Here is a 25,804-nt window from a genome sequence, read left to right as displayed (position 1 = left end):
AAGGCCACAAACAAAGCTAGACCTAAAGCCCTTTGGGAGTTAAAGATGGCAGGCAAAGAGTGTTGCTGTGAGTACAACTGTGGGCACCACTGTGGTCCTCGTACTATGATTTTCATCTTGTAAAATGCTATTTGTAAACGATAGTTCTGATATATTTATTTGTTAAAAAGAAAAAAGAAAGCTATACTTAAAAACATAGAGTTAACTATAATATCTGACCATCTGAGCAATGGCTATTAGAACTATGTGCTACAGTGTTTCCCTGAAAATAAGACAGGGTCTTATATTTATTTTTCCTCAAGAAGACACCCTAGGGCTTATTTTCAGGGGATGTGTTATTTTTTTTAAGTACGGTACAACAATCTACATTTATTCAAATATAGTTAAGTCATCATCATAACTCTCCAAACCCGAATTCCATCCTGAATTTCTTGCGACTCTATTTCCTCTAGAACCATTGGCCCCAATTCTCTCATGTCGAGCAATAGAGCTCTCATGGGGCAGATGAGAAGGGCTGCTCGTCTTCTTTACCGCTCCGTGACGAAATGCATGGGTTGTGCAGATGTGCTAGGTAGCCACACCTATCAGTAGGTCTTATTTTCGGGGTAGGGCTTCTATTAGGCAAATGCTTAGAAATTCTGCTAGGGCTTATTTTATAGGTAGGTCTTATTTTCAGGGAAACATGGTATCTATAACTCTGATGCCATCTATAAGTAATCAATCATGCTGAAAGCCTATTTTTGTGGACTTCTTTACAATTACTGCCAACTACATCAACCCTAAGTATTTTATGAGCATGAGTCGACAAACGTCATGGTACAATGAAAAGGAAATGAAAGGCAAGAAATCCTCTCCAGTAACTTAATCATAGGGTTAGCATGCCCAGAAACGATTTCTAAAAAGAAGCAGTAAGCGGTAGGTGTGTCAGACATCACAGTCAGAGCAGCCAGCGGGAAATGGCAGGTGATCTGGCAGGGTCAGGGCCAAGGTGTCCCTCCGCTGAGCCTGGAGAAGACCAGGAAGCGGAAGAAACTGAGACCTGAAACCGCAGTGACCTCAAAGACAGAGAAGGCTGGACACCAGTCGTAGGAGCCTGGCCTCGATGCAGAAGACGACATGGAGTGGTGACAGGGGACGCGAGAGGCTAAGGTGTGGATTCAGGGATTTAAGCAGTAAGTAGGAGGCCCGATGGCATCTCTGCCTTCTCAATAAACACTGACAACACGATTTCTGAATTCCACATGACCTGCTGCTCTCAGTGCTCACCCCGTGGGCACAGCTGTCTCCCATGCGTGGTCCCACACACAGGGGGCTGCAGTTCCTGAGTGTGCCCCAACCAAATGCAGGACACAGTCCTAAAGTGGGGCATAGACTCTCACGGTATTTTCTTCCCTGGCAGAATCTGGCCCAAAGTCACGAGGTGCTATGAATTTCTTGACATTTCAGCCATAAAAGGAATTATTACATTAGATATATTCACATTTTATTTAGAGTGTGACTTTATATGAAAATATAATTTAACACCTTTCAAAATATCTTTACTATATCACAGATAAACGGGTAGCTACATGTGAGGGACTTACAGGGAAGAATTATTATCTTCATTTTTTAAAAAGGGTATCTCAATTCATCCAGGATCTTTACCCAGGATAACAGACCTGTTTTCATCAACAGTCATCCCCACAGTCACATGTCCACGCGTGACAACTGGCCTCCCTGCAGTCCACTGCCCCTGACTTTCACAAAAAGAGGGCCCAGTGTTCCCACTCTCTGGGTGGAGGACCCAGACAAGCCAAGCAGGACAAGACAGACAACCTCGTCTGAGGAATCTAGGGTCAGAGGGGGCTCCTCCATGTCCCCCGATATTCTCCCCGTCCAACACACCCTAGTCCAGCTAATGAAATCAGCACTGACCTGGACCTCAAGTCATCCCCACATCTGCCAGCAGGTGGTGCCAGAGCACAGCAGGACCAGGTGGGAATGGACCCTGGCCCAGAACTGGAGGACGCAAAGGTCATGTCACAGACCACCCAGAGCATCTCAATGACCTGCCCAGCAAGCAGCGCCATATATATTTGAATTTTTATTTTTAATCCCACTTACTGTTTCAGGGGAGGGTGTTACTATATCTCAAAAATTTGGGAATTTCAGTTTAATGTTTGGAACTTATTTCTGCCCCAAATTATCAAGAGGGAATCCTGTTTCTTACAACACTGTGGCAAGAGTGCACAAGGAGGTTTCATTAGAACTATAAAATTAACTTTATAGGCCTAGCATTAAATAAACAAACAAAAAATACAGACAGAGGGGGAAGAGATATAAACCCTCTGTCAGCTGTTGTGGATATCTGGCGTCTCCAGTCTTGGTGCCAGGTGGCTCTTGGCAGCTGTGGAAGAGCAGGCAGGGCAGCCTCTTAGAAGAGGGGCCAAGTTTCCATATAGTTGTTCTCTTTAGAAAGGGAAATGACAGTGTCTGCCTGAGAGGCTGCTGTGCATTGGATACATGTGGCCAAGACGCTCTCACTTGTGAGGGGCATTTTATCCCAATGTAATGGTAGTTATGTCTTAGTAAGTAAGGATTTGTTTATGATCACCTAATAAGAGAGGGCCTTCACAAGGGCATCCAAGCAGCAGTATCTGGAGATGCCACATGTCAAGATGCTGGCAGCAGCTGGGTCATGGCCCTGCCAACGTCAAACACCCGCCTTGCCATCCTGCAATGTGTCCTCTACTTGACACAGGGGCCAAAGCGCTTGCACACCAATACCCCAGCGTGGAGGCCCTGGTACTAAGAGTGCTGTCCTCGCCTCGGTCAAACATCATCCGAAGTTTTGTGAAGGTGAATTGTGACACAACGTGGGAAGTATATAATTTCCCATATGTCTACTAAAAAATCCTGTCATTGAAAGCTTCAGAAAGTCACCGAACATTACGGCTGGAAGGGACCTAGAAATATCCAGTAGGTCCTTCGGACTCAGCTCAGGCTACTCAAACTCCACAAAGCCCTGTCCTCGCACTTCGGGATCATTCCTTTTCCCCCACTTCCTTATTTATCATCAACTCATCTGACGGTGTGTTTCTGTTGCCTTGGGTAGGTCTACTATGCATAGGGTTTGGTTTTATTTTTTTAAATAAAAAGTATGTCAGATTAACAAATGGATAACAGTGACCATTTACTGAATATAAATTATGGGCTAGGCATTAAGCACAGTGTTTCATATATGTTATCTTCAACTTTTATGAAAGCCAAGACATTTAAGTATTGATCCCATTTCATAGACGAGAAAGCTGAGGCTCCCAGAGGTTAAGCAATCTGCGTAAGGAAATCTGTGCATTCAGCAAATATTTACAGAGTTGCTATATCTGCCAGACTCTGTGCTGGGTGCTATGGACACAACAGGTGAGCAAATCAGACCTGGCTCTTAATCCAGCAATGTCAAGATGCTGGCAGCAGCATCTTGGAAATTGGAAAAGTGAAGTGGGGACAAGATTGTCTGAGGCCCTGAACTGGGCAACAGTAGAAACATTTTTGGTTTTTCAGCATGGATTGATGTGATTGGTCTACGGTTTCAAAGATTCCATCTGGTAGCCTGGAGGGGACACAGAGCAGAACACAGTGGGCTGGTTAAGAGACAGGTGTAACAGCCCAAACCCCAGAGGGAGACAGGTACAGGGAAGGGAGGCAAAGATGGAAATGCATTTCCTGATGACAGTAGCTTAATTCACAAAGTAACAGGAATGCCAGGACATGTAAGCTCAGGAGAAGGGCAAATAAAAGATCCTTTCTGGGTAGGGGACTTTGCACACATCTCAGATCATATTGTCTAGATGCTAGCGTGTCAGGCTAAATGTATCTCTAATAGGCCTAGCAAGAGGCACAAGATGTTAGGCAGCCACAACTGGTGCTGTAGGTTGGGGGGGGGGGTTGGGCCGCTCAGCCAGGCTGTGGTTCTCACACACCCTCCCGAACCTGCGAGAGCACCTGCAGGGAGCCTCGTCCTCACCTGTCTCCATGAAGAAGGCCCTTATCGCACCTAAGTCCAGCATTCAGGGGCACAGCTGACCAGGCTGCACTGCACAGAGGAGCTAGAATTTGAACCCTGCTCTCAATCGCTCCCAGGGAGCTCTGCTCAGGGGCACTGCACTTGCAGCCTCTCCAGCTCAGCGCTTCATCTCTCCGAGCAGCAGCTGCAGGCTCAATTTGGCAGGCTCAGTCTCGTGGGCCTTCATCCAGCTACTCTGTTCTTCTGGGAACTTTGCAGCTGTGCTAAAATAATTGAATATGGTCACTGTTCCCCCTTTACTTTTCTAAAGACTCCTTCACTTCCCCCTTACCCCAGTAAAGAACTAGATGATAGTTTTAAAATCTTGTGGACAGAAGACATTCTCTTAACAGAGGTAAGAGTTGTCTGCCAGGCAATCTGACAGAAATCCTCATGTGTATAAGATGCTGCAGATACACTATGCCTGCTTTCTGGCTGAGCTTTCCTACTTCCAAGAAAGTGCCTGACACCGGGAAACACTGCAGTGTCTAATCACCAACACAATAAACCTGTTTATTAGGAGTCACGGCAGAGGTAAGTTCCTTCAGAGAAGAAGGATCCGGAGACCACATGTATTGGGCAGGGGCTAGCTTGCTCTCAGTTAGCTGTGTGGCTCCAGGCAAGTCATGCAACCTTAATGAGCTCAGTGTTCTCTGTGAAAGGCAGGGATTGGACCACAGGCTGAGTTGCCTGTCATATTAATGTTTAATTGTTTTTCATGGCAGAATTTCTATTTCTTCCACTGACCTACAGCAACTCATAAAACAAAACTCAAAGAATAGTTCACTTTTTGTTGGACAGGTCCCTCTTTCCATCTGTAACCCCAGCTCCTATCTCGTCTCAAGGGCTGACGTAAGGGGGGACAGTCCCACCCCACCATGTGCTCCAGGAAGGCCGAGGTCAACAGGGACCCAGAGGCACCCACACACCCACTTTCCCCTTCTGTGCTACTGCTGCTTCCTCTGACTGAACTTCAGCAAGTCAGCCACCCTCTCAGTTCCCGCCTTGTGTTTAGGGAGGAAGCACAGGGTAGTAGAAAGAACATCAGTATCAACTGGCCTGCTTCTGTGACCCAACTGTCCCCTGGCCAGGCTCAGGGACCTTGGGATACACCAGGCTCCAAAGTAATGGGTATCATCAGCCTTCCCTCCTAACTCACCCCCACAGCGGGACCCCTCTACGAGGGTGTCTGCCCGGACAACTTGACCGTGTCCACTAGGAATCGATATTATGCAACACAACATCCTAGAACAGGGGTCCTCAAAGTTTTAAACAGGGGGCCAGTTCACTGTCCCTCAGACCGTTGGAGGGCCGGCTATAGTTAAAAAAAAACTATGAACAAATTCCTATGCACACTGCACATATCTTATTTTGAAGTAAAAAAACAAACAGGCAAAAACACCCGCATGTGGACTTCGGGCTGTAGTTTGAGGACGCCTGTCCTAGAACCACACCATGAAGGCTAGAAGTGAACAAGGTATTTCCCCTGCCTGCCCTCAAGTACAGCGTGTCCCAGCTCCACTCCTCTCCCCACCTCATGGGCTCACCTTTTGTATTTTCTTTTTGGTGTGATCTCTCAATGCTGAAGCACCATATCTGCTGAATAAATTTGTCTTTGTGTTTAGGCATTCTTGGGCAGGAATTAAATGATGTTTCTTTAGGCATGCCCAAAATAAGACCCAAAACCTGGGATATAATGGATGTGCAATAGGGTGGGCTGTGGGGACAGGATGATTACGCAAAGAAAAGGGGTCACGGGTCCATGGTGAGCGCAAGCTGCAAGCACAGCAATAGTGATGCGGAAAATGTTGGGCGCCGGGACTCGGCCACTTGCCGCCTCCCCGTAGTTCCGCATCTCTGGGGGCCAGTGCTGCGCGTGGCCAGTTAGAGGCATGCTGCTGGGGCCTGGCCCCACCGCACACAGCCACTCTAGACGCCCGCGTGCTGCCGGGACCCCTCGAGCCAGAAGGCCCGCGTGCCGCTGCCTGTTTCCGGCCACGCAGTTTGCGTGATCCTGATTGGGTAATTTTTGAATCCACTGTTTTTGATTGGATGTTAAAGCTTGTTGTTGATTAGATGTTAAAGCCTGTTGCTGATTGGATGTTAAAGCTTATAGTCGATTGGACACTTCTTGAGCCCTACCAAGGGTATAAAAGCAGGGGCAGAAGGGCAGGAAGGGGAGAACATCGGAAGACATAAAGAGAGCTGCAACACTAGGTGTGCTGAGCCTGCTGTAGAAGAATGAAGGCTGATCTCCGACTCTTCGTGTGCCGCTTGGTTCTTTCCCCGGTCAAATGAATAAGAGCTGTGATGAGAGCTGTGACGCTAGCTGTACACACTGCTGCAACAACAGCACACAAGGAAGCTGGGTGCAGTGGCTCACACCTGTGATCTCAGCGCTTCAGGAGGCCAAGGTGGGAGGATTGTGTGAGCCCAGGAGTTTGAGGCTGCAGTGAGCTATGACTGCATCAATGTACTCCAGCCTGGGTGACAGATCAAGACCCTGCCTCAAAAAAATTAATTAAAATAAACAGTATATAAGGAAAATTATAGCCCATTCTTAATTTTTTTTTATAAAAAAGGAAATATCCATCTCTCAGTTGTAAATTTTCCTCCTTAAAAGGTCTGCATGGTTCTTGTAAACCTGGTTGCCTAGAAAATGATCACCCACTTCTTCATGGAGGCTGCCCTGACTGCTGTACCCCCTGCCAACTGCTGTACCCCCTGCCCTGACTGCTGTACCCCCTGCCAAAGGGAACTAGATGTTCCTAACACCCCCATTGCCTCTTGTGCTTCCCCTTCGTGTTACTGGTCAGAGCTGGTTAGTGCAAGTTTGTTTCTGTGCTCACATGTTTTGAACTTTCCTTCTGCTACCAGACTGCATGCTATGGGAGGGCAGGGCTGGTTTGGTCCCCAGGGAACACCAGGTACTTATTAACACAGTCCCTGACCAAATGCTAGCTGCTCAGACAATACTGGCTGGATACAAGCTGTCTAGGGAGAGGGCCAGTCATCAGATTGGATTTGAAACATAAGTTTGAGGATGGTAACATTATAAGAGAATTTAGTTTTATTACTTTAGCCCAAGGGAAAGAGTTGAGCTTAATTCCAAGAAGGTTTTCCGTACTTTGTACTCCTTCCTCTGTTTACCAAGGGCAGGTGCACATGTTCCAGTTTAAAAACACTTCAAAGGAATTTGGGAGAACTTCACAGGATCAAAGAGAAAAAATTTTTTTTTTATCTTGAAAGAACCTTAGAGATCATCTCAAACCCCTACAAAGTCTTTCACTAATAAGAGGTAAACATGTAGGCATTTAACGCATTTCTTGCAGTTGGAATGATCACACGAATCCAATGCTCGAGGTAATGAACCTTAGATGAACTTGAGACAGACACAGACACAGGAGAGAAGAAACACACTTGGTGGACACAGTCATCTCCGGTGAATGTCCGTCTTACCACAAGTGGGAACGTCCTCCTCGGCCGAGGAGGTCTGCTCGTCTGTGGATGGCTTTTTCTTTCCCAGACCAATAATCTTGGTGATTTTTTTCCCAGTGACTTTAGATACGGTTCCCTTGGTCTCTGATTTGGAACTTTTCTTCCTCTTCACTGTCAAGAATGACAACAACAAAAAGGCATGTTTTAATTGTAGATGTTAACTGGGGAAAAAATGAAAATAAAGCTTAAGTCACAACCCATTTCTTGTTTCCCTTCACTTCTACCGATTGAGTGCCTTACACACCTGCTGGTGTGGGCTGTCGCCCAGACAACGGGGGTCCCAGCAGAGAACAGGGCTGTCAGGAAGCTGATGTTCTAGAGTGGGCTGAGAACACAACCCTGGCACGCACCTGCGCTCACCCACACGAAGCACGTCGAACGGCGCAAAGATCGCGTGGAGATCCAAACCCGGCGACGTGGGAGAGCTGCTGGCAGGTCAGAGAAAGCCTTCCCGGGGCTGACATTAAGCCGAGAACTAAATTAACAAGGAACTAGCCGTGTACCTCTGAAGGGGAAGAAGTGTTCGGGGAGGCAGAACATCAGCTGACACAAAAGCTGTCATGCTGGAAAAAGCTGGAAGTGTCTGAGGAACAGAAAGAAGCCAGTGCAGCGACAGCCTGGCCGGCAACAGGAGGGTCACAGGGAGGGGAGGGGAGAAGGGGGACTGGTCTCCCTCAGGGGCCCTCTTGCCCACCGCCAGACATCCACTCGATCTGCCCTCCCCAAGGCTATCAGGTCAGCGGCCTGCGTGCCAGCCCACTCTGCCGTGTAGCCTGGACAATGCTCAATCAGGAATTAACTGTCAATATACAAAACTCATAAGCATTTTGCATAAAAATGATTCTGGCTTCCCTTGAAAAACTGGAAGATCTAGCAGCTCTGAACTACATTTGGGAACAGCGGCAGGAGCAGAGCAGCAGTGTCTGCACAGATGGGCCACCGAGCCACAGCTCAGGCCAGCTCTGGCCACTCCCCACCGCCCCCACCACAGAGGCCCAGAGTCCGCTGCCACGGCACCCTGCATCTGCCGCATTGGCCACTGCACTCTCTCTCCAACCCCCTGAGCAGAATTGCAGGGATGTACACGTGAGCAGGCACCCAAAACGGAATGCGCCAAGATCCCTCCGGGCAGAGAGCGACCGTCAGGAAAGGTGAGTTATTCACCTGACTCAATCTCCTGAGGGTCATAATGGGCCTGGCACTGGAGCTAATGGGGAAAGGTGGCTTCCTGAAGCTTCCATGGGGCCCTGAGTCCTGGTGGCTCAAGACCAGCTATGCTATGATGCAGTACGTTCAGGGAGAAGGCGACTGGGATCCAAGACAAAAAGATTGTCACCTGGACCCCTTTCCCCTCGTCTCAACGTTCTGTCTGCAACTTTCTGGAAATCATGAACCCAGAAGGTAAGGAAAGCCAAGGATTCCTTCCCTGCCCCTGCTCTTGTGAACAAATGAGCGTGCACACAAAGCCACACAGAGTAACTGCAGAGAAAGAGCACCTAGGGACACGGCATGATAAGCTGCTGGCCTAATTCCTACATCTTCCCTAAGCACGTACACACTCGCACACACTTCCCTCATCTTCCCCTTTCTGTCTGCCTCTGTGGCGGTGGGTAAGTAGTCCTCTGCCCTCTCCACTCTGAGCCCCTGCCACGCCCAGACAGACAATGGCGCAGACACCAACAGCCGTGTCTCCCATCTCCTGCCCGGCCCTCCACTCCACACCCTCCCCTCAGGGCTCCGATCCCACAGGATCAGTGCCCTTCTGAGAAGAGACTGCGCATACACAACAGACAGCCCACGCAAAGGCCCGGTGAGAAGGTGGCGGCTGCCTTGCCAAGAAGAAAGCCCTCACCAGACACCAACCCTGACTGTGCCTTGACCTTGGACTTCCAGGCTCCAGAACTGTGAGAAAATAATTTTTTGTTGTTTCAGCCACCCAGCCTGCGGTATTTTGTTATGGCAGCCCCAGTTGACTAATACGACACAGTCTCAGCATTTTTGTGTTGGTTTAAACAAATCAGATTAAGGCCTCATGCGACATTAGAAACAAAGGACAGAGGAATGCCACCCACCCCTCCTCCCCCAACACGCACACACCCTCTATTAAAACAAAGCACTGAGAATCTGTTTCAATCCCCTGGTCTCTAGGCACGGCTCCCCAGCTAACACCAGACAGAGGGGGCTGCAGTTGGCACACTGTGGCATTTTGTCTTCAGTCCAACTAAACCAAGACAAAAAGCAACAGTGGATGCCGCCCAGTGGCTTGTGAGGCCAGCGGGTGGCCTCTACCCAGCCCCTCGCAGCCGAGCTGTCCACAGAAGGCACCGCTGGCCGGGACAGTGGGAATGCCCGGGCACCCGTGGAAGGCCTGGGGCACGAGCAGGAGGCAACCCCCGCAGACAAGACATTCAGCACATCGCACTGGGATTTTGATTTACTCCCAGTTAGACTGAGACTGGCTCCTGCTGGCAAAGGGCTTGCTGGACTCTGACTACAAAGAAATGAGATACTAATTAATACCTGTAATTCTTTAAATACACCCTAAAGAATTTTTTACAAAAGCAGAAGTTAGGTAATCCTTGGAAGAAAAAGTGAAAGTATGTGGGAACCTGAGGAAAAAACCATCAAGAACATCTTGATGCTATTTATCAAACAAAAGGCAGAAATCAGCACTTACAACAGAATTCTGAAAAGAAACTAAAATCTTGGAATGCTCAACCGCTGCAGTTAGAGCAGGAGAGCTGGAGGGCCCAGGCGGCATGTGCTGCCCACGTGGTGGACATGGGCAGGTTGGAGACCCAGACCACTGGAGCGTGGCCGGCACTGAGCTAAGGCCATGGCTACCACAGGCCCAGTTTCCTGCCATCCTTCAGAGAAGGGAATCTAGAGGCTTTTATTAGGTGGGTGGGAGCGATGGGGTTAACATCATCAGACCTTTCACTCAGTGATTCTCCCATGAACAAATGATTACACCTTAAAGACAAGAAACGCTGGTTAGTGGCCATCACAGCCTCCAGGTGGGCTGGTTCCAGGACCTCAACTCTCGTTCCTCGTATCAGCTGCAGTATCACCAGGATGTTTACTATTCACCCAAATCACACTGCATCAGCTTATTAAACACTAGGGATTCCACCTTGAAAGAAGAAATAGGAGTTTGTGAGTCATTCCCTGTGGCTTTGACCACATGGAGTCTGGACTGTTCTACCTTCAACTGAGAAAGCTGTATGAGTTCAGGATTTTCTCTATGCAGTGAGCAGAGAAATTTGACTGAGTCACAACATGGCTGGGATAAAAAGGGCTTAACTGAAATCTCTCAACAGCAAGAGTGAGCAGCAAGAATAAAAGCTGAGATAGGTTAGAATGTATTTAAACCTTTAACTTCCTTTGTTAACTATTTATATAGTGTCTACTATATGCAAAGCCTATGCCAGGCAAAAAGAAGATGTCTAAACCAAGGTCACTTTTTAATTCAAAGTATAGAAAGTTGTTCTTGTTAAAAAGAAACAAGAGCATTTTAAGCATAGACATACCCACTCACATGTACATGCAGACATCCATCTTATTCTGAAGAACCTAATTTGACATAGGTACATTGGGAGAAGAAATAGCAAACAAGGAGATAGTTCAACCAAACCAATGTTTACCATGCCTCACCTTCTATGCAGTAACATTGAGATTGTATGTTATTTCAGGGCAAAACTTAAAGATAGCTTTCCTGGTTTTGATTACACATAATGTGTGCCTTGTGGAAGACACAGATAATACCTTCCACAGAATAACTTCCGACAGACAGAACTAAAATTACACTCAGATAGGACTGACTTAGAAACCACATATGAAAAAAGCAGAGATTGTGACCTTTGAGAGTGAACCTTAGAATGTCATATAACAGTCCAGACTGTTTTAGTTCCAAGGTTCTTAATGGTTCCGATTGCTACTTGGTAGAAGGTGACTTCGTCACAGAGATAGGAAACACTTGCTTCACTCTAGCAATGAAGGGCAGGTGGGCTCAGGTGGGCAGATTGGTCACCAGAACAGCTGAGCTCACGGGCTTGATGAACACATGGGCAGTTTGGCTTTGCTCAGGGAAAACTGCCTCCACTATCCACAAATCACACCCCTCACTGCAGTCCACATGCTGTTAGGGAAATCGAAAGTCCAGGCACGGACTGGCAGAAGATGTGTGCAAAACACAACTGATAAAGTATTTGTATTCAGAATATACAAAGAACTCTCAAAACTCAATAATAACAATCCAATAAAAATATGGGCAAAAGATCTGAACAGACTTTTCACCAAAGAAGATACACCAATGGCAAATAATCACATTGAAAATGTTCAACATTGATCCAGCAATTCCACTACCGGGCATCTACCCAAATGACACTCTACAAATGGGACACCTGCACTCGAATGTTTATAGCAGCACAGTTCACAATTGCAAAGGTGTGGAAACAACCCAGATGCCCATCAATACATGAGTGGATTAATAAAATGTGGTATATGTATACCATGGAGTACTACTCAGCTTTAAGAAACAACGGTGATATAGCACCTCTTGTATTTTCCTGGGTAGAGCTGGAACCCATTCTACTAAGTGATGTATCTCAAGAATGGAAAAACAAGCACCACATGTACTCACCAGCAAATTGGTATTAACGGATCAACACTTAAGTGGACATATAGGAGTAACGTTTATCAGTGGTCGGGCAGGTGAGGGGGGGAGGGGGTACATGGGCAATATATGTAACCTTAACATCTGTACCCCCATAATATGCTGAAATAAAATAATAATAAAAAAAGTTCAACATTGTCAGTCATAAGAGAAATGCAAATTAAAACCACAATTACATACCATTACACACCTATTAAAGTGGCTAAAGTAAAAAGAACAAAACAAGACAAAAATGACAATACCAAGACTGGTGAGACTGCACATGACCAAGCAGTACCACTCCTGGGTATTCACTCAAGAGAAATGAAAACATATGTCCATGCAAAAGCCTGTCTCTGAAAGTCTAGAACAGATTTTAAATAGCTGCCCCAAAGTGGAAACAGCCCAAATGGCCTTCAATCAGCGAGTGGATAAACTTGCTGTGGTAATCTACATAAGGGAGCACTGCTGGCAACAAAAAAGAACAAATTACTGGTACCTGCCACACAGGGATAAGTCGCAAACACTATGAGAAGGAAGCCAGACTCCGCAGTCTACACACTCATGAGTCCCCCTCCTGTAACAGCGTCTGGTAAAGGCAGATAGCAGCTCAGGGGCTCCCAGGGCCTGGAGAACATGCAGAGGGGATACAAAGGGGCACAAGGGGGCTCTTGGGTGACAGAAATGTTCTGCACCTTCATCGTGGTGATGGTTGTGTGACTGCATTTGTCAAAACTCACAGAACTGTATGCCGAAAAGGGTGCATTTTACTGTATGTAATTTGTCCCCTATAAAGCTGAGTTTAAAACCATAAGAGACTTCTATATGTGCACATCCATGTTCACAGCAGCATGGTACAGAATAGCCAAAAGACAGAAGCAACCCAAGTATCTGTTGTCAGGTGCATGGATAAACAAAATGTGGTATATACACAGAATGGAATATTAATCAGCCTTAGGAAGATCTTGCTCTGCAGCTCGGTGGCCAGGGGTGGAAGGAGGCCACAGACGCAGCCCCAAGTCAGCCCCCCACTGCCCGGTCATACCGTCTCATCTCTCCCCCCTTGGTCTTTGACATAAGGTGTCAAGAAACTATAATAGACCTGAGACCACGGGAGACACCACGGGAGGAGGTTGCGGAGGAGAACTGGAGGCTGAGACCTCCGGAGCCACCCGGAGACCAGCGGGAAGGGAAGGTGGATCAGTCACCTTTCCCCTCCCCTGCATCTGGGACTGCTGGTGGGCTCCCCAGCGGGTGGAGAGACCTGCGGACACCAGCCCAGAGATGGTAGCCGGCAGCCACCAGTGAGCGGTAAGCCTGTAGCGGATACGGCACCAGGCTCCAAACTCCCTCGGGGCACCTCCGTGTGTACAGACCCGAGCCGTGTGGCAGGCGCCATATTGCCTCATTCTCCCCTCCACCGACCCTACCCGCAGCTCCCCAGAGAGACAATATAGCCACCAGCTGGAGGCACCTCCAGGGAACAAGACCTTCCCTTTTGGGGCCCTACAGCTGACTAAGGGGAACTCAGACTGTGAGCTCCCTACCCGCCAGCCCTCCCAGGTGCTGCTGGCACGGTGATCCCAGGAGAACGGGGCAGACCCTGAGGCTGAGAGACATAGACCCAGCTTGGGCTCCCTGTGGGTGAATTGGGACTGGCACTCCTCTCCCTGGTGGGGATATAGTTTGAACTCTGGGACCCAGAGGTCAAACCTGCAGACCAGATCCAGTACACTGAGGCCTCGCATTGCCAGGGGCACAGAAGGGATATACGTGAACAGCCTACTGAGGTGTGTGTGCGTTCAGGGGCGGATCAGCATCCTAGAGGGCAACCCTCCTCCCAAAAGGAGGCCGTACACCCAGCCCAGGTGACGTTCCTGCGCAGGGAACCTCCACGCCGGCATCACAGTCCAGGGAGGCCTGGTGGCGAGTGGTCTGGCCTGCTGGCAGAGACACAGGAGTAGCTGCGGAGTTGGGGACGGTGGAAAGAAGCGAGGCCTGCTCCAGACTGCGGGTCTCAGACAGCCCCACGCCACACACAGATATTCTGATTGGGCAGGGCCGTTCCAGCCCCTCCCTGACAGCTTTTCCTGGAAGCAGAGAACAGAACTTTGACCCCTGCTAATGGCATTGGTGGTGCCTGAGGGCAGGCTTACCCAACCCAGCTCCACCCAGACTCTCTCCTAGGCCAGCCCTCACTGAGGGGGAGAAAAGGACACACTTGTAAGTCTCAGGGCCCCACTGACCACCTGAGGCACTAGAGTCCCTCCCTACAGGAACAAGAGCTGGTCACAGGACACAAAAACAACAGCGTAGCCTGTTCCTCCAAGCAAGCGCCACCTACTGACAGGGAGGGCATCCTGCGAACCCTTTTCACAGCACCTACTGACTCATTATACAGGGAGTGGTCGAATCTCCACCACCTACCGGCTCAGAAACTAAACAAGGCGTGTGAATACCCAAACAAAAACCTAAAGGAAAGAAACAACAACTGATCAACATGGGAAGAAATCAGTGAAGGAACTCAGGAAATATGAAGAACCAAACGGAAAACACACCTCCAAAGAGGAGCACCAGCCCCCTACAAACGGACACCAACCAAAATCAGGCAACCAAAATGACAGAAGAGGAATTTCGTATGTGGATCATAAGAAAACTCAATGACCTGCAAGAACAACTCAATAACCAACACAAAGGAACCACAAAAAGCCTCTAGGACCTAGAACAAAAGTTCACTAAAGAAATAGACACAATGAAGAAAAGTTTAACCGAACTCCTGGAAATGAAGAATCAATTCAGGGAACTACAAAATACAGTGGAAAGTCTCAAGAACAGGGTAGATCAAACAGAAGAAAGAATCTCAGAGATTGAAGATAACACCTTCCAACTAAATAAAATAGTCACAGAGATAGAGCAGAGAAACAAGAGAAAAGAGCAAAGTGTACAAGAGCTGTGGGATTATGTGAAGAAACCAAATGTGAGGGTGATAGGGTTACCAGAAGGGGAAGAAGACAACACTCAAGGGTTGGACAAGCTATTTGAAGATATAATAGAGGAAAATTTCCCAGGCCTTACACAAAATCTCGATATACAAGTTCAAGAAGCTCAGAGGACCCCTGGGAGATTCAATGCAAACAGGAAGACATCATGGCATGCAGTCATCAGACTGACCAAAATATCAACTAAAGAGGCCCTTCTAAGAGCTGTAAGACGAAAGAAGCAAGTAACATACAAGGGAAAGCCAATTCGAATAACACCAGACTTCTCTACTGAGACTTTACAAGCAAGGAGAGACTGGGGCCCGATTCTCACTCTTCTGAAACAAAACAATGCCCACCCTAGAATCTTATTCCCTACAAAACTAAGCTTCGTATATGAAGGAGAAATAAAGACATTCTCAGACAAGCAAAGTCTCAGAGAATTCACCAAGACAAGACCAGCCCTACAGGAAGTACTCAAAACAGTGTTAAGCATGGAACACCATAATAAAAACTCACGAATATAAAAACAAACAAAACCCAAAGATTAAAGGCCAGATAATACAATGGCTCAAGAGAGAAATCAAAGCAACAACATCCAACCCAAAAGAATGAAAAATAATCTACCTTACCTATCAGTTCGCTCAATAAATGTGAATGGCTTAAACTCTCCACTAAAGAGACATAGGCTAGCTGAATGGATAAGAAAATACAGGCCAAGTATATGCTATCTTCAGGAAACACATCTAACCTGCAAGGATGCATATAGACTAAAAGTAAAAGGGTAGAGATCAGTATTCCAGGCAAGTGGAAGCCAAAAGAAGGCTGGCGTGGCAGTTCTAATTTCAGATGATTCAGTTTTTAAACCAACAAAAGTAGTGAAAGACAAAGAGGGTCATTATATAATGGTGAAGGGCACACTTCAACAAGAAGAGATAACAATTTTAAATATATATGCACCCAACTTAGGTACACCCAATTTCATAAAGCAAATCTTACTGGATCTAAGCAAATTGATTAACAGCAACTCCATAATCACCAGAGATTTCAACACCCCACTGACAGCACAAGACGGATCCTCCAAACAGAAAATTTAAAGAAATAATGGACTTAAACAAAACTCTAGAACAATTGGGTCTGACTGACATTTACAGGACATTCTACCCAAAATCCACTGAATATACGTTCTTCTCATCAGCTCACGGGACATTCTCTAAGATTGACCATAACCTAGGACACAAAGTAAATCTCAAGAAATTTTAAAAAAATAGAAATCATACCATGTATCTTCTCAGATCACAGTGGAATAAAAGTAGAAATCAACCCTAACAGAAACTCAGATTTCTACACAAAAACGTGGAAATTAAACAACCTCCTACTAAATGATTACTTCATAAATGAAGAAATCAAGATGGAAATTAAAAAATTCTATGAACAAAATGACAATGGCGAGACAAGTTATCAAATCCTCTGGGACACAGCTAAAGCAGTTCTGAGAGTAAAGTTTATCTCTATAAATGCCTATAACCAAAAGTCAAAAATATCACAAATAGACAATCTAACAAAATGACTCAAAGACCTGGAGAAAGAAGAACAGACCAACCACAATCCCAGCAGAAGAAGTGAAATCAACAAGATCAAATCAGAACTAAACGAAATTGAAAACAGGGAACCTATTCAGAAGATTAATAAAACAAAAAGTTGGTTCTTTGAAAAAATAAACAAAATTGACACGCCATTGGCTAAGCTAATGAAAAGCAGAAAAGAGAAATCTCTAATAAGCTCCATCAGGAAGAAAAATGGAGATATCACAACTGATCCCAAAGAGATACAAGATATAATTCATGAATATTACAAAAATCTTAATGCACACAAACTGGAAAATGAGGAAGAAATGGACAAATTTCTAGAAACACACAGCCTCCCTAGGCTCAACCAGGAAGAAATAGATTCCCTGAACAGACCAATCTCAAGAGCTGAAATAGAAACTGCAATTAAAAATCTCCCTAAAAAGGCCGGGCGCGGTGGCTCACACCTGTAATCCTAGAACTCTGGGAGGCCGAGGCAGGCGGATTGCTCAAGGTCAGGAGTTCAAAACCAGCCTGAGCGAGACCCCGTCTCTACCATAAAAATAGAAAGAAATTAATTGGCCAACTAATATATATAATATAAAAAAAAATCAGCCGGGCATGGTGGCTCGTGCCTGTAGTCCCAGCTACTCGGGAGGCTGAGGCAGGAGGATCGCTTGAGCCCAGGAGTCTGAGGTTGCTGTGAGCTAGGCTGACGCCACGGCACTCACTCTAGCCTAGGCAAGAAAGCGAGACTCTGTCTCAAAAAAAAAAAAAAATAAAATAAAAAAAAAAATCTCCCTAAAAAGAAATGTCCCGGTCAAGATGGTTTCACACCCGAATTTCACACATTTACAAAGAAGAACTAGTACCTATCTTGCAGAAACTATTCCACAACATCAAGAAGAACAGAAACCTCCCCGACACCTTTTATGAAGCGAATATTACTCTGATACCCAAACCAGGAAAGGATACAACAAAAAAAGAAAACTACAGACCACTATCCCTAATGAATACGGATGCAAACATTTTCAACAAAATCCTAGCTAACCGAATCCAGACACTTATCAAAAAAATAATCCATCACGACCAAGTGGTCTTCATCCCAGGGATGCAGGGATGGTTCAACATACATAAATCTATAAATGCAATTCACCACATAAACAGAAGCAAAAACAAAGACCACATGATTCTTTCAATAGATGCACATAAAGCTTTTGACAAAATTCAACACCCTTCATGATACTTAATACGAATACTTAATAAAACAGACATAGAAGGAGCATACCTAAAAATGATACAAGCCATATATGACAGACCCATAGCCAACATCATACTGAATGGGGAAAAATTGAAAGCATTCCCACTTAGAACTGGAACCAGACAAGGCTGCCCACTATCTCCACTTCTATTCAACATAGTGCTGGAAGTCCTGGCTACAGCAATCTGACAGGAAAATGGAATTAAAGGTATACAAATACGGGCAGAAGAGATCAAACTTTCACTGTTTGCTGATGGTATGATATTATATTTAGAAAAACCCAAAGATTCAACCAAGAAACTCCTGGAACTGATAAATGAATTTAGTAAAGTCTCAGGATACAAAATCAATACACAGAAATCAGAGGCATTCATATATGCCAACAACAATCAAATTGAGAACCAAATCAAAGACTCAATTCCCTTCACAATAGCAACAAAGAAATTAAAGTACCTAGGAATATACTTAACCAAGGAGGTAAAAGACCTCTACAGGAAGAACTATGAAACACTGAGGAAGGAAATAGCAGAGGATGTAAACAGATGGAAATCCATACCAGCAGACTCAACATCATTAAAATGTCTATACTACCCAAACTGATCTACAGATTCAATGCAATACCTATTAAAATCCCATCAGCATTCTTCACAGATATAGAAAAAATAATTTTACGCTTTGTATGGAACCAAAGAAGACCCCGAATATCAAAAGCAATTTTAGGCAACAAAAACAAAATGGGAGGTATAATATGCCAGATATCAAACTATACTACAAAGCTGTAGTTATTAAATCAATATGGTATTGGCACAAAAATAGGAATATTGACCAGTGGAACAGATCTGAGAATCCTGATATAAAACCATCCTCATATAGCCATCTAATCTTTGACAAAGCAGACAAAAACATACGCTGGGGAAAAGAATCCCTTTTCAATAAATGGTGCTGGGAAAACTGGATAGCCACTTGTAGAAGGCTAAAGCAGGACCCACACCTTTCATCTCTCACAGAAATCAACTCACGCTGGATAACAGACTTAAACCTAAGGTATGAAACTATTAGAATTCTAGAGGAAAATGCTGGAAACACTCTCCTAGACATTTGGCCTAGGCAAAGAGTTTATGAAGAAGTCCCAAAGGCAATCAGAGGAGCAACAAAAATAAATAAATGGGACATGATCAAACTAAAAAGCTTCTGCACAGCCAAAGAAATAGTCATGAAAGTAAACAGACAACCTACAGAATGGGAGAAAATTTTTGCATCCTACGCATCTGATAAGGGACTGATAACTAGAATATACTTAGAACTCACGAAAATCAGCAAGAAAAAATCAAATAACCCCATTAAAAAGTGGGCAAAGGACTTGAACAGAAACTTTTCTAAAGAAGACAGAAGAATGGCCAACAAACATGAAAAAATGGTCAACATCTCTAATCATCAGGGAAATTCAAATCAAAACCACAATGAGATATCACTTAACTCCAGTGAGAATGGCCTTTATCAAAAAGTCTCCAAATAACAAATGCTGGCGTGGATGCGGAGAGAGAGGAACACTCCTACACTGCTGGTGGGACTGCAAACTAGTTCAACCTCTGTGGAAAGCAATATGGAGATACCTTAAAGTGATACAAGTGAATCTACCATTTGATCCAGCAATCCCATTACTGGGCATCTACCCAAAAGATCCAATGACACTCTACAAAAAGACACTTGCACTAGAATGTTTATAGCAGCACAATTCATAATTGCAAGGCTGTGGAAACAGCCCAAGTGCCCATCAATTCAAGAATGGATTAATAAAATGTGGTATATGTATACCATGGAGTACTATTCAGCTCTAATAAACAATGGTGCTATAGCACATCTTATGTTTTCCTGGTTAGAGCTGGAACCCATACTACTAAGTGAAGTATCCCAAGAATGGAAAAACAAGCACCACATATACTCACCAGCAAACTGGTATTAACTGAGCAGCACCTACAGCATGGATGAATCTTGAGGACATTATGCTAAGTGAAATTAGCCAGTCACAAAGGAACATATCCTGTAGGATTGCTCCTGTGAAGTATTTAGGGTTGTCAGAGCCATAGATACAGGAAGTAGAATGTGGGTACCAGGCGCTGGGGGAGGGGTTGAGGAGTTACTGTCTCATGAGGACAGAACTTCAGTTTTGCAAAATGAAAAGAGCTCTGGAGATGATGGTGGTGACAATAGCACAACAGTATAAATGTATTATAATAATACTAATACACTGAACTGATACTTAAAATGGTTAATATGGTAAATTTTATATTATATATATTTTATCACAATTTTTAAACATGTTAAATGTAGGTAAAAGAAAGACATTTTCAGAAAATCTTAGAAAACACTTCTGGCTGATGTGGTGGCTCACGCCTGTAATCCTAGCACTTTGGGAGGCCAATGCAGGAGGATGCTTGAGCCTAGGAGTTTGAGACTAGCCTGGGCAATAGCAAAACCTCATCTCTACAAAAAATAAAAATAAATAAAAAATTAGCCGGGCATGGTGGCACATGCCTGTAGTCCCAGCTACTCAGGAGGCTATGGCATGAGGACTGCTGAAGCCCAGGAGTTTGAGGTTGTAGTGAGCCGTGATGATGCCACTGTACTCTAGCCCAGGTGACAGAGCAAGGCCCAGTCTCGAGGAGAGGAGAGGAGAGGAGAGGAGAGGAGAGGAGAGGAGAGGAGAGGAGAGGAGAGGAGAGGAGAGGAGAGGAGAGGAGAGGAGAGGAGAGGGGAGGGGAGGGGAGGGGAGGGGAGGGGAGGGGAGGGGAGGGGAGGGGAGGGGAGGGGAGGAGAGGGGAGGAGAGGGGAGGAGAGGGGAGGAGAGGGGAGGAGAGAGGGGAGAGGAGAGAGCAGAGACACGAGAGAAAAGAAAGAAGGTAAGACTTCAGAAATTTGCAACTCTGGCCTCCTCATTTTAAAGATGGGGAAACAGAAGCTCATCAAGAGGGAAAATGGAAAATTTGGTCAAGATCACATGGCTGAGCAAAGGCAGAGTTCAAAGGGGAATGTGGGTTCCTGTCTCATTACCCAGAGCTCTTTTCACTGGAAGTCAGGTCTCTAAGCCAGATGCCAGCTGTCAGCGATAAATCAAGTGAGGAAATTACCTGTCTGAGTCATAGGTGTGAAATACCTGCAGGGCACATATAAAGACAATAGGAAACCACCTGGGCTGAGGTTGGGCAGGATGGAAAAGGAAGATTCACAGGCTGATGTTAACCAAAAGATTTTCCCGCATTCCGCATTCCTATCAGTGTCATCTATCAGGACGACTTCCACACACTTGGGTCACCCAGGACATTTTCACATAATCAGACTTTACAGATCTGGCTGTAACTTTTTTTTTTTTAGTTTATATATTTTTGGCACATGCAGAACTCACCTTGTTCTTTTCCATTACACATAGTAATTCCGTTTTCTATAACACCCTCCCCATCTGAGCTGGGTCTCTCTGAAGACAGTTTCTGTAGGGACAGAAAGGGTTAAGTTATTCTTATAATGGCCACACTGGCCAAGAGCTGTGTAAAAGTTAAAAGTTATCTCAAAGGGAAAGAAAGTGTGGACCAAATTTACAACAATCCAGTAGTCAGGGCGTACATGTAACAAAGACTAGCTGGTTAGGTTGCTACGAAAGCTTTAGAAACATCCAAAAATACAAAGAAAAACTCACGGAGGTTATATTATACTAACATACATACTGTACCATGCCTATTTCATTCAAATCACCTTTTCTTATAAATAAGTTTGAAAAATATTAAGATTACAAAACATATCCCCCCACCACGTATATTATCCTGCAGAAATAAAAATCCCATCATCTGTTTAATTTCTTCTGGCCATTCACCAATAGTTGGGCGTCATGTATTTGCTTGTAATAGAAACACTCAGAACATACAAGGACAATACCAAAACCCTCAAGGGGGAGAGAACACTTGTCATTATTTTAGTCCCAATATCTGGGTTTAATGAACATAATTAGGATTCCACGTTAGGATCTGAGTGAGACACAGCATTTACAACTAGACTACTCCCATTCCTGCCCAAGGACCTGTGGGGTCACAGTGGGGAAACGGCCTCCATATGCCCTCCTCAGACCCTCCAATTATGCCCCAGTGCCTCAGACACTGGCCAGCTGGACTCAGATGAAACACATGAATGATCCCCAGGGCGAAAAGGAACATGCATGTTTAACTTAGAACACGAGGACCAGGCAATGTTGGCCAAGGATGGCAGGCAGGTGTCTGCAATCCAGCAAGACCTGTAGGAAAGAGTTAGTACCAACTGCTGGGAAGCCAAGTTGCAGTAGTCTGATGGCCTAGAGCCAGCACTATCCTGGCTTTCATGCCAGGAAGCATCCATGGGATATAGGGCAGCAGGCCTGGCCAGGCACTAACAGTACCACCTCGGAAATCAAAGAGAAGCAAAAGACAATCGCCAATTCTGATGTGAGTGTGTGAAAGAGGAATTTGGAGGCACCATGATGGGAAACAAAACTGGACCAACCTTTTGGGAAAGCAATTTAATTAGCGACATGAATCAAAATCTTAAAAAATAAAAAACTTCTTATCCTTTGGTCTAGTAATTCAGCTTCCAGGAGTCTACTCTCAGGTAACAGATACAAAAGCAGTAAAGATTTATGCAAAAGATGTCAAGTGCTATTTTACTGATATGGCCTAAAAACGAAAAAAAAACAAAACAAAACAAAACAGCCTAATTCAGGGGAGGGAATATTTATGAGTGATAGTAAAGTCATACAAATTTGATAGTAAGCTGATAAAAATGCTTATTGCTTATTATGGGTTTTTTAAAACCTGGAAATTACCAATAATATAAAGGTAAGTGACAGAAAGCAGTATAAGAAATTTTATGCAGGCCGGGCGCTGTGGCTCACGCCTGTAATCCTAGCTCTTGGGAGGCCGAGGCGGGCGGATTGCTCAAGGTCAGGAGTTCAAAACCAGCCTGAGCGAGACCCCGTCTCTACTATAAAAATAGAAAGAAATTAATTGGCCAACTGATATATATATAAAAAAATTAGCCGGGCATGGTGGCGCATGCCTGTAGTCCCAGCTACTCGGGAGGCTGAGGCAGAAGGATCACTGGAGCCCAGGAGTTTGAGGTTGCTGTGAGCTAGGCTGACGCCACGGCACTCACTCTAGCCTGGGCAACAAAGCGAGACTCTGTCTCAAAAAAAAAAAAAAAAAAAAAAAAGAAATTTTATGCATAAGCTTACCCAAACTGTAAAAGCTGTTCCTTTTATCCCCCTGCCAGTGAACCGATACCTTTCTGTCTATCCTTGCGTTGTCAGCATTCTCCAGAGGAACAGAAACTTACGGGATGTGTGTATGGAGAAAGAAATCTATTATAAGGAATTGACTCACATGATTATGAAGGATACAAAAAAAAGTGGTTAGAAATTCAGAGACCGTTAAAAGGAGCTGCCTCCTCCATGTGGTGGACCTGTAAGTGACTTTTTCTATCTATTTACATTTCTCTGAGCTTTCTAAATTTTCCACAGTGGAGCAGGTATTGGTTTTATAGTTAGGAAAGGAAGGGCTGTTCTATCACAATATCAAGATGGGGACTGTGATGGTTACTATTATGTGTCAACTAGGAGGGTGTTTCCGGATGAGATTAACATTTAAATCAGTGAACTCTGAGTTCACTGCCCTCCCTAGAGTGGGTGGGCCTCATCCAATCAGTTGCAGGCCTGAGTAGAACAAAAGCACAGGCCTCCCCACATAAGAGGGGATGCTCCAGCAGACTGCCCTCAGACCTCACGTGCACCGTCAGCTCCTCCAGGGCTCTGCCTGCCGGCACATGCTGCAGATTTGGGACTTGCACCCTCCATCACCACGTGAGCCAACCCCCATAATAGATCTCTTTCTACACAGATACACATCTCATCGACTCTTTTCCTCCGGAGAACCCTGACTAATACAAGGACAGACAAAAAACAATCTGTCTGTTCGTGGGCAGGCGGTAAAAGCAGGCAACTCAGAAAGCTGCTGGGACACAAGCTACTGGCAGAAGATCTCATGGCAGGAAGCCAGGGGTCTCCAAGGAAATGGCATCAGTCACATGTAGACAGATAAAGTACAATCAGAGTGGGGCATTCCCAACAGTGATGGGTTCTGCACATTTCTGGCAAGAAGGGGTTTACAGATGACAGGCCACCCCCAACCACTGTGCTCTTCCTCTGCCTTCCTATAAGCAAAATGAGTACACTGCAGAGGGGGCAGGGGGTGTCTCCTGGCCTGTTAGGAATAGGCCTTTGGGAAGGTACATTTATGAAGCACCTGCTGTATCCCAGAAGTAGACAGACTTGCATTCAGATATCAACCTTGCCATTTAATAGCTATGTGACTTTGAACAGGCCCTTCACACTTTTAATCCATTTCTTCATCCATAGCTGGAAATAATTAACTATGCAGTCTTTGAAATGACTTACTTAAGCTTAGTACAAACTCAGAAGTTAAAATGGATGGGAAGCAGAATTGCATTTTTTTCTTTTCCACCTGGAAGTGCTGAAATTCTCAGAGAATGCTATTAAAACTTTGAGGGAGACCTAAATCAACTGCAAGGTTACTATTCCCAGAAAGCACAATGCCCTTACCTTCTCTAGTTCTGCCTTGTGCACTGGGGAGCTCGGCGGAGGAGGGCATTCTGAATCCACGGGTCCACTACAGCCGCTGTAGGCTTCTTTGATCACCTATGCAAAGCACAGACATTTTTTGAGTGTGCCCAAAGGCAAAGATACTTAAACTAGGGCTCCCAAAAGGTGCACAGATACAGGCATATGGTGTGGCAGGGAAATGCGTGGGATCAAAGGCACCTGGCTTCAGTTCCAGGATGCCTGGTGTTCCTTTGTTCACTTACTCTCTCACTTATTCACCAAATGTCCACCCAATGCTGGAACTAACATAGATGAACAATACATTTGAGGTTCTTTCTCACATAGTTTCAATCCATGTCATTTAGGTATCACCAAAAACATACGGGAATGTAAGACAGCAGTAAGTGCTACAAAGAATAAAAGATGGTGCTATAACGAAATGGTGGGTGGCTACTTAGATCAGGAGCCCTGGGGGGCCTGACTGTAATGACATTTAAGGGTCTAGCCATGTGAAGAGCTGGCGGAAAAGGGTTCTAGGCAAGAGAACAGCTGGTGCAAAGGCCCTGTGGTGGGTGTGAAGTGTGTGAGGAAACCAGAGTGTCATGCAGCAGGAGGGCAGGGGAGAAAGAGGCAGGAGATGAGGCGGGGGCAGCTGGCTGGAGGCAGATCACATGGTGCCTTCAGGCTCAAGGGGAAAGACCCCCCAAGGGCACTTCACGGAGAGAAGCAGGACTCAAGAACAAGGGCACAGGGCCTCCTGCATGGGTGTAACCTTGGCTGTCACCTTGGGCAAACCAACAGCCGGTACTTTAATTTCCCTTCTGAACAGGGCAGATGCCACAGCACCTGTCTTCTGAAGAAGGCAAAATGCCTGAGACAGAGCCTAAAACACAAGCACTCAATTACGAGAAGGCTGCAGAAAACACTACTTGTTGTGGGAAGAGCTACACTGGAGCAGATAAGAAAGCGCAGGGAAATGAGTCAGAGGCCATCGTTGCTATAGCTGTTCAGATGCAACATGGGCTGGAGCTGCTGCAATGAAGGCAGGTACGGGAGAGGAATCGGGGCACCTGGAGGGAGGAGTGCCAGCTTTGCTGAGGAACTAGACTCCGGCTGAGGGAAAAGAGACAACTCCAAGGTGACTCTAGGATTTCTGTTCCTGGCAACTG

General features: G+C 45.6%; 1 protein-coding gene across 5 annotated transcripts in view; it reads right to left on the bottom strand.

Moving 5' to 3' along the window:
* Positions 1-25,804, bottom strand: part of AFAP1 (actin filament associated protein 1) — a 190,026-nt gene that overhangs the window by 37,383 nt on the left and 126,839 nt on the right. For all 5 annotated transcript variants that reach the window (XM_075992936.1, XM_075992935.1, XM_075992937.1 and 2 more), the window contains 3 exons: positions 24,636-24,731; positions 21,405-21,486; positions 7,502-7,651 (listed from right to left, as the gene is read on the bottom strand). In XM_075992936.1, coding sequence (XP_075849051.1) covers positions 7,502-7,651; positions 21,405-21,486; positions 24,636-24,731 — 328 coding nt within the window. The remainder of the gene's footprint in view (positions 1-7,501; positions 7,652-21,404; positions 21,487-24,635; positions 24,732-25,804) is intronic.

Source organism: Microcebus murinus, chromosome 16 (genome assembly GCF_040939455.1).
Source record: "Microcebus murinus isolate Inina chromosome 16, M.murinus_Inina_mat1.0, whole genome shotgun sequence".
NCBI classification, from domain to species: Eukaryota; Metazoa; Chordata; class Mammalia; order Primates; family Cheirogaleidae; genus Microcebus; species Microcebus murinus.
The sequence above is the reverse complement of the archived record's forward strand: the minus strand, read 5'-3'. Positions and strand labels throughout refer to the sequence as shown.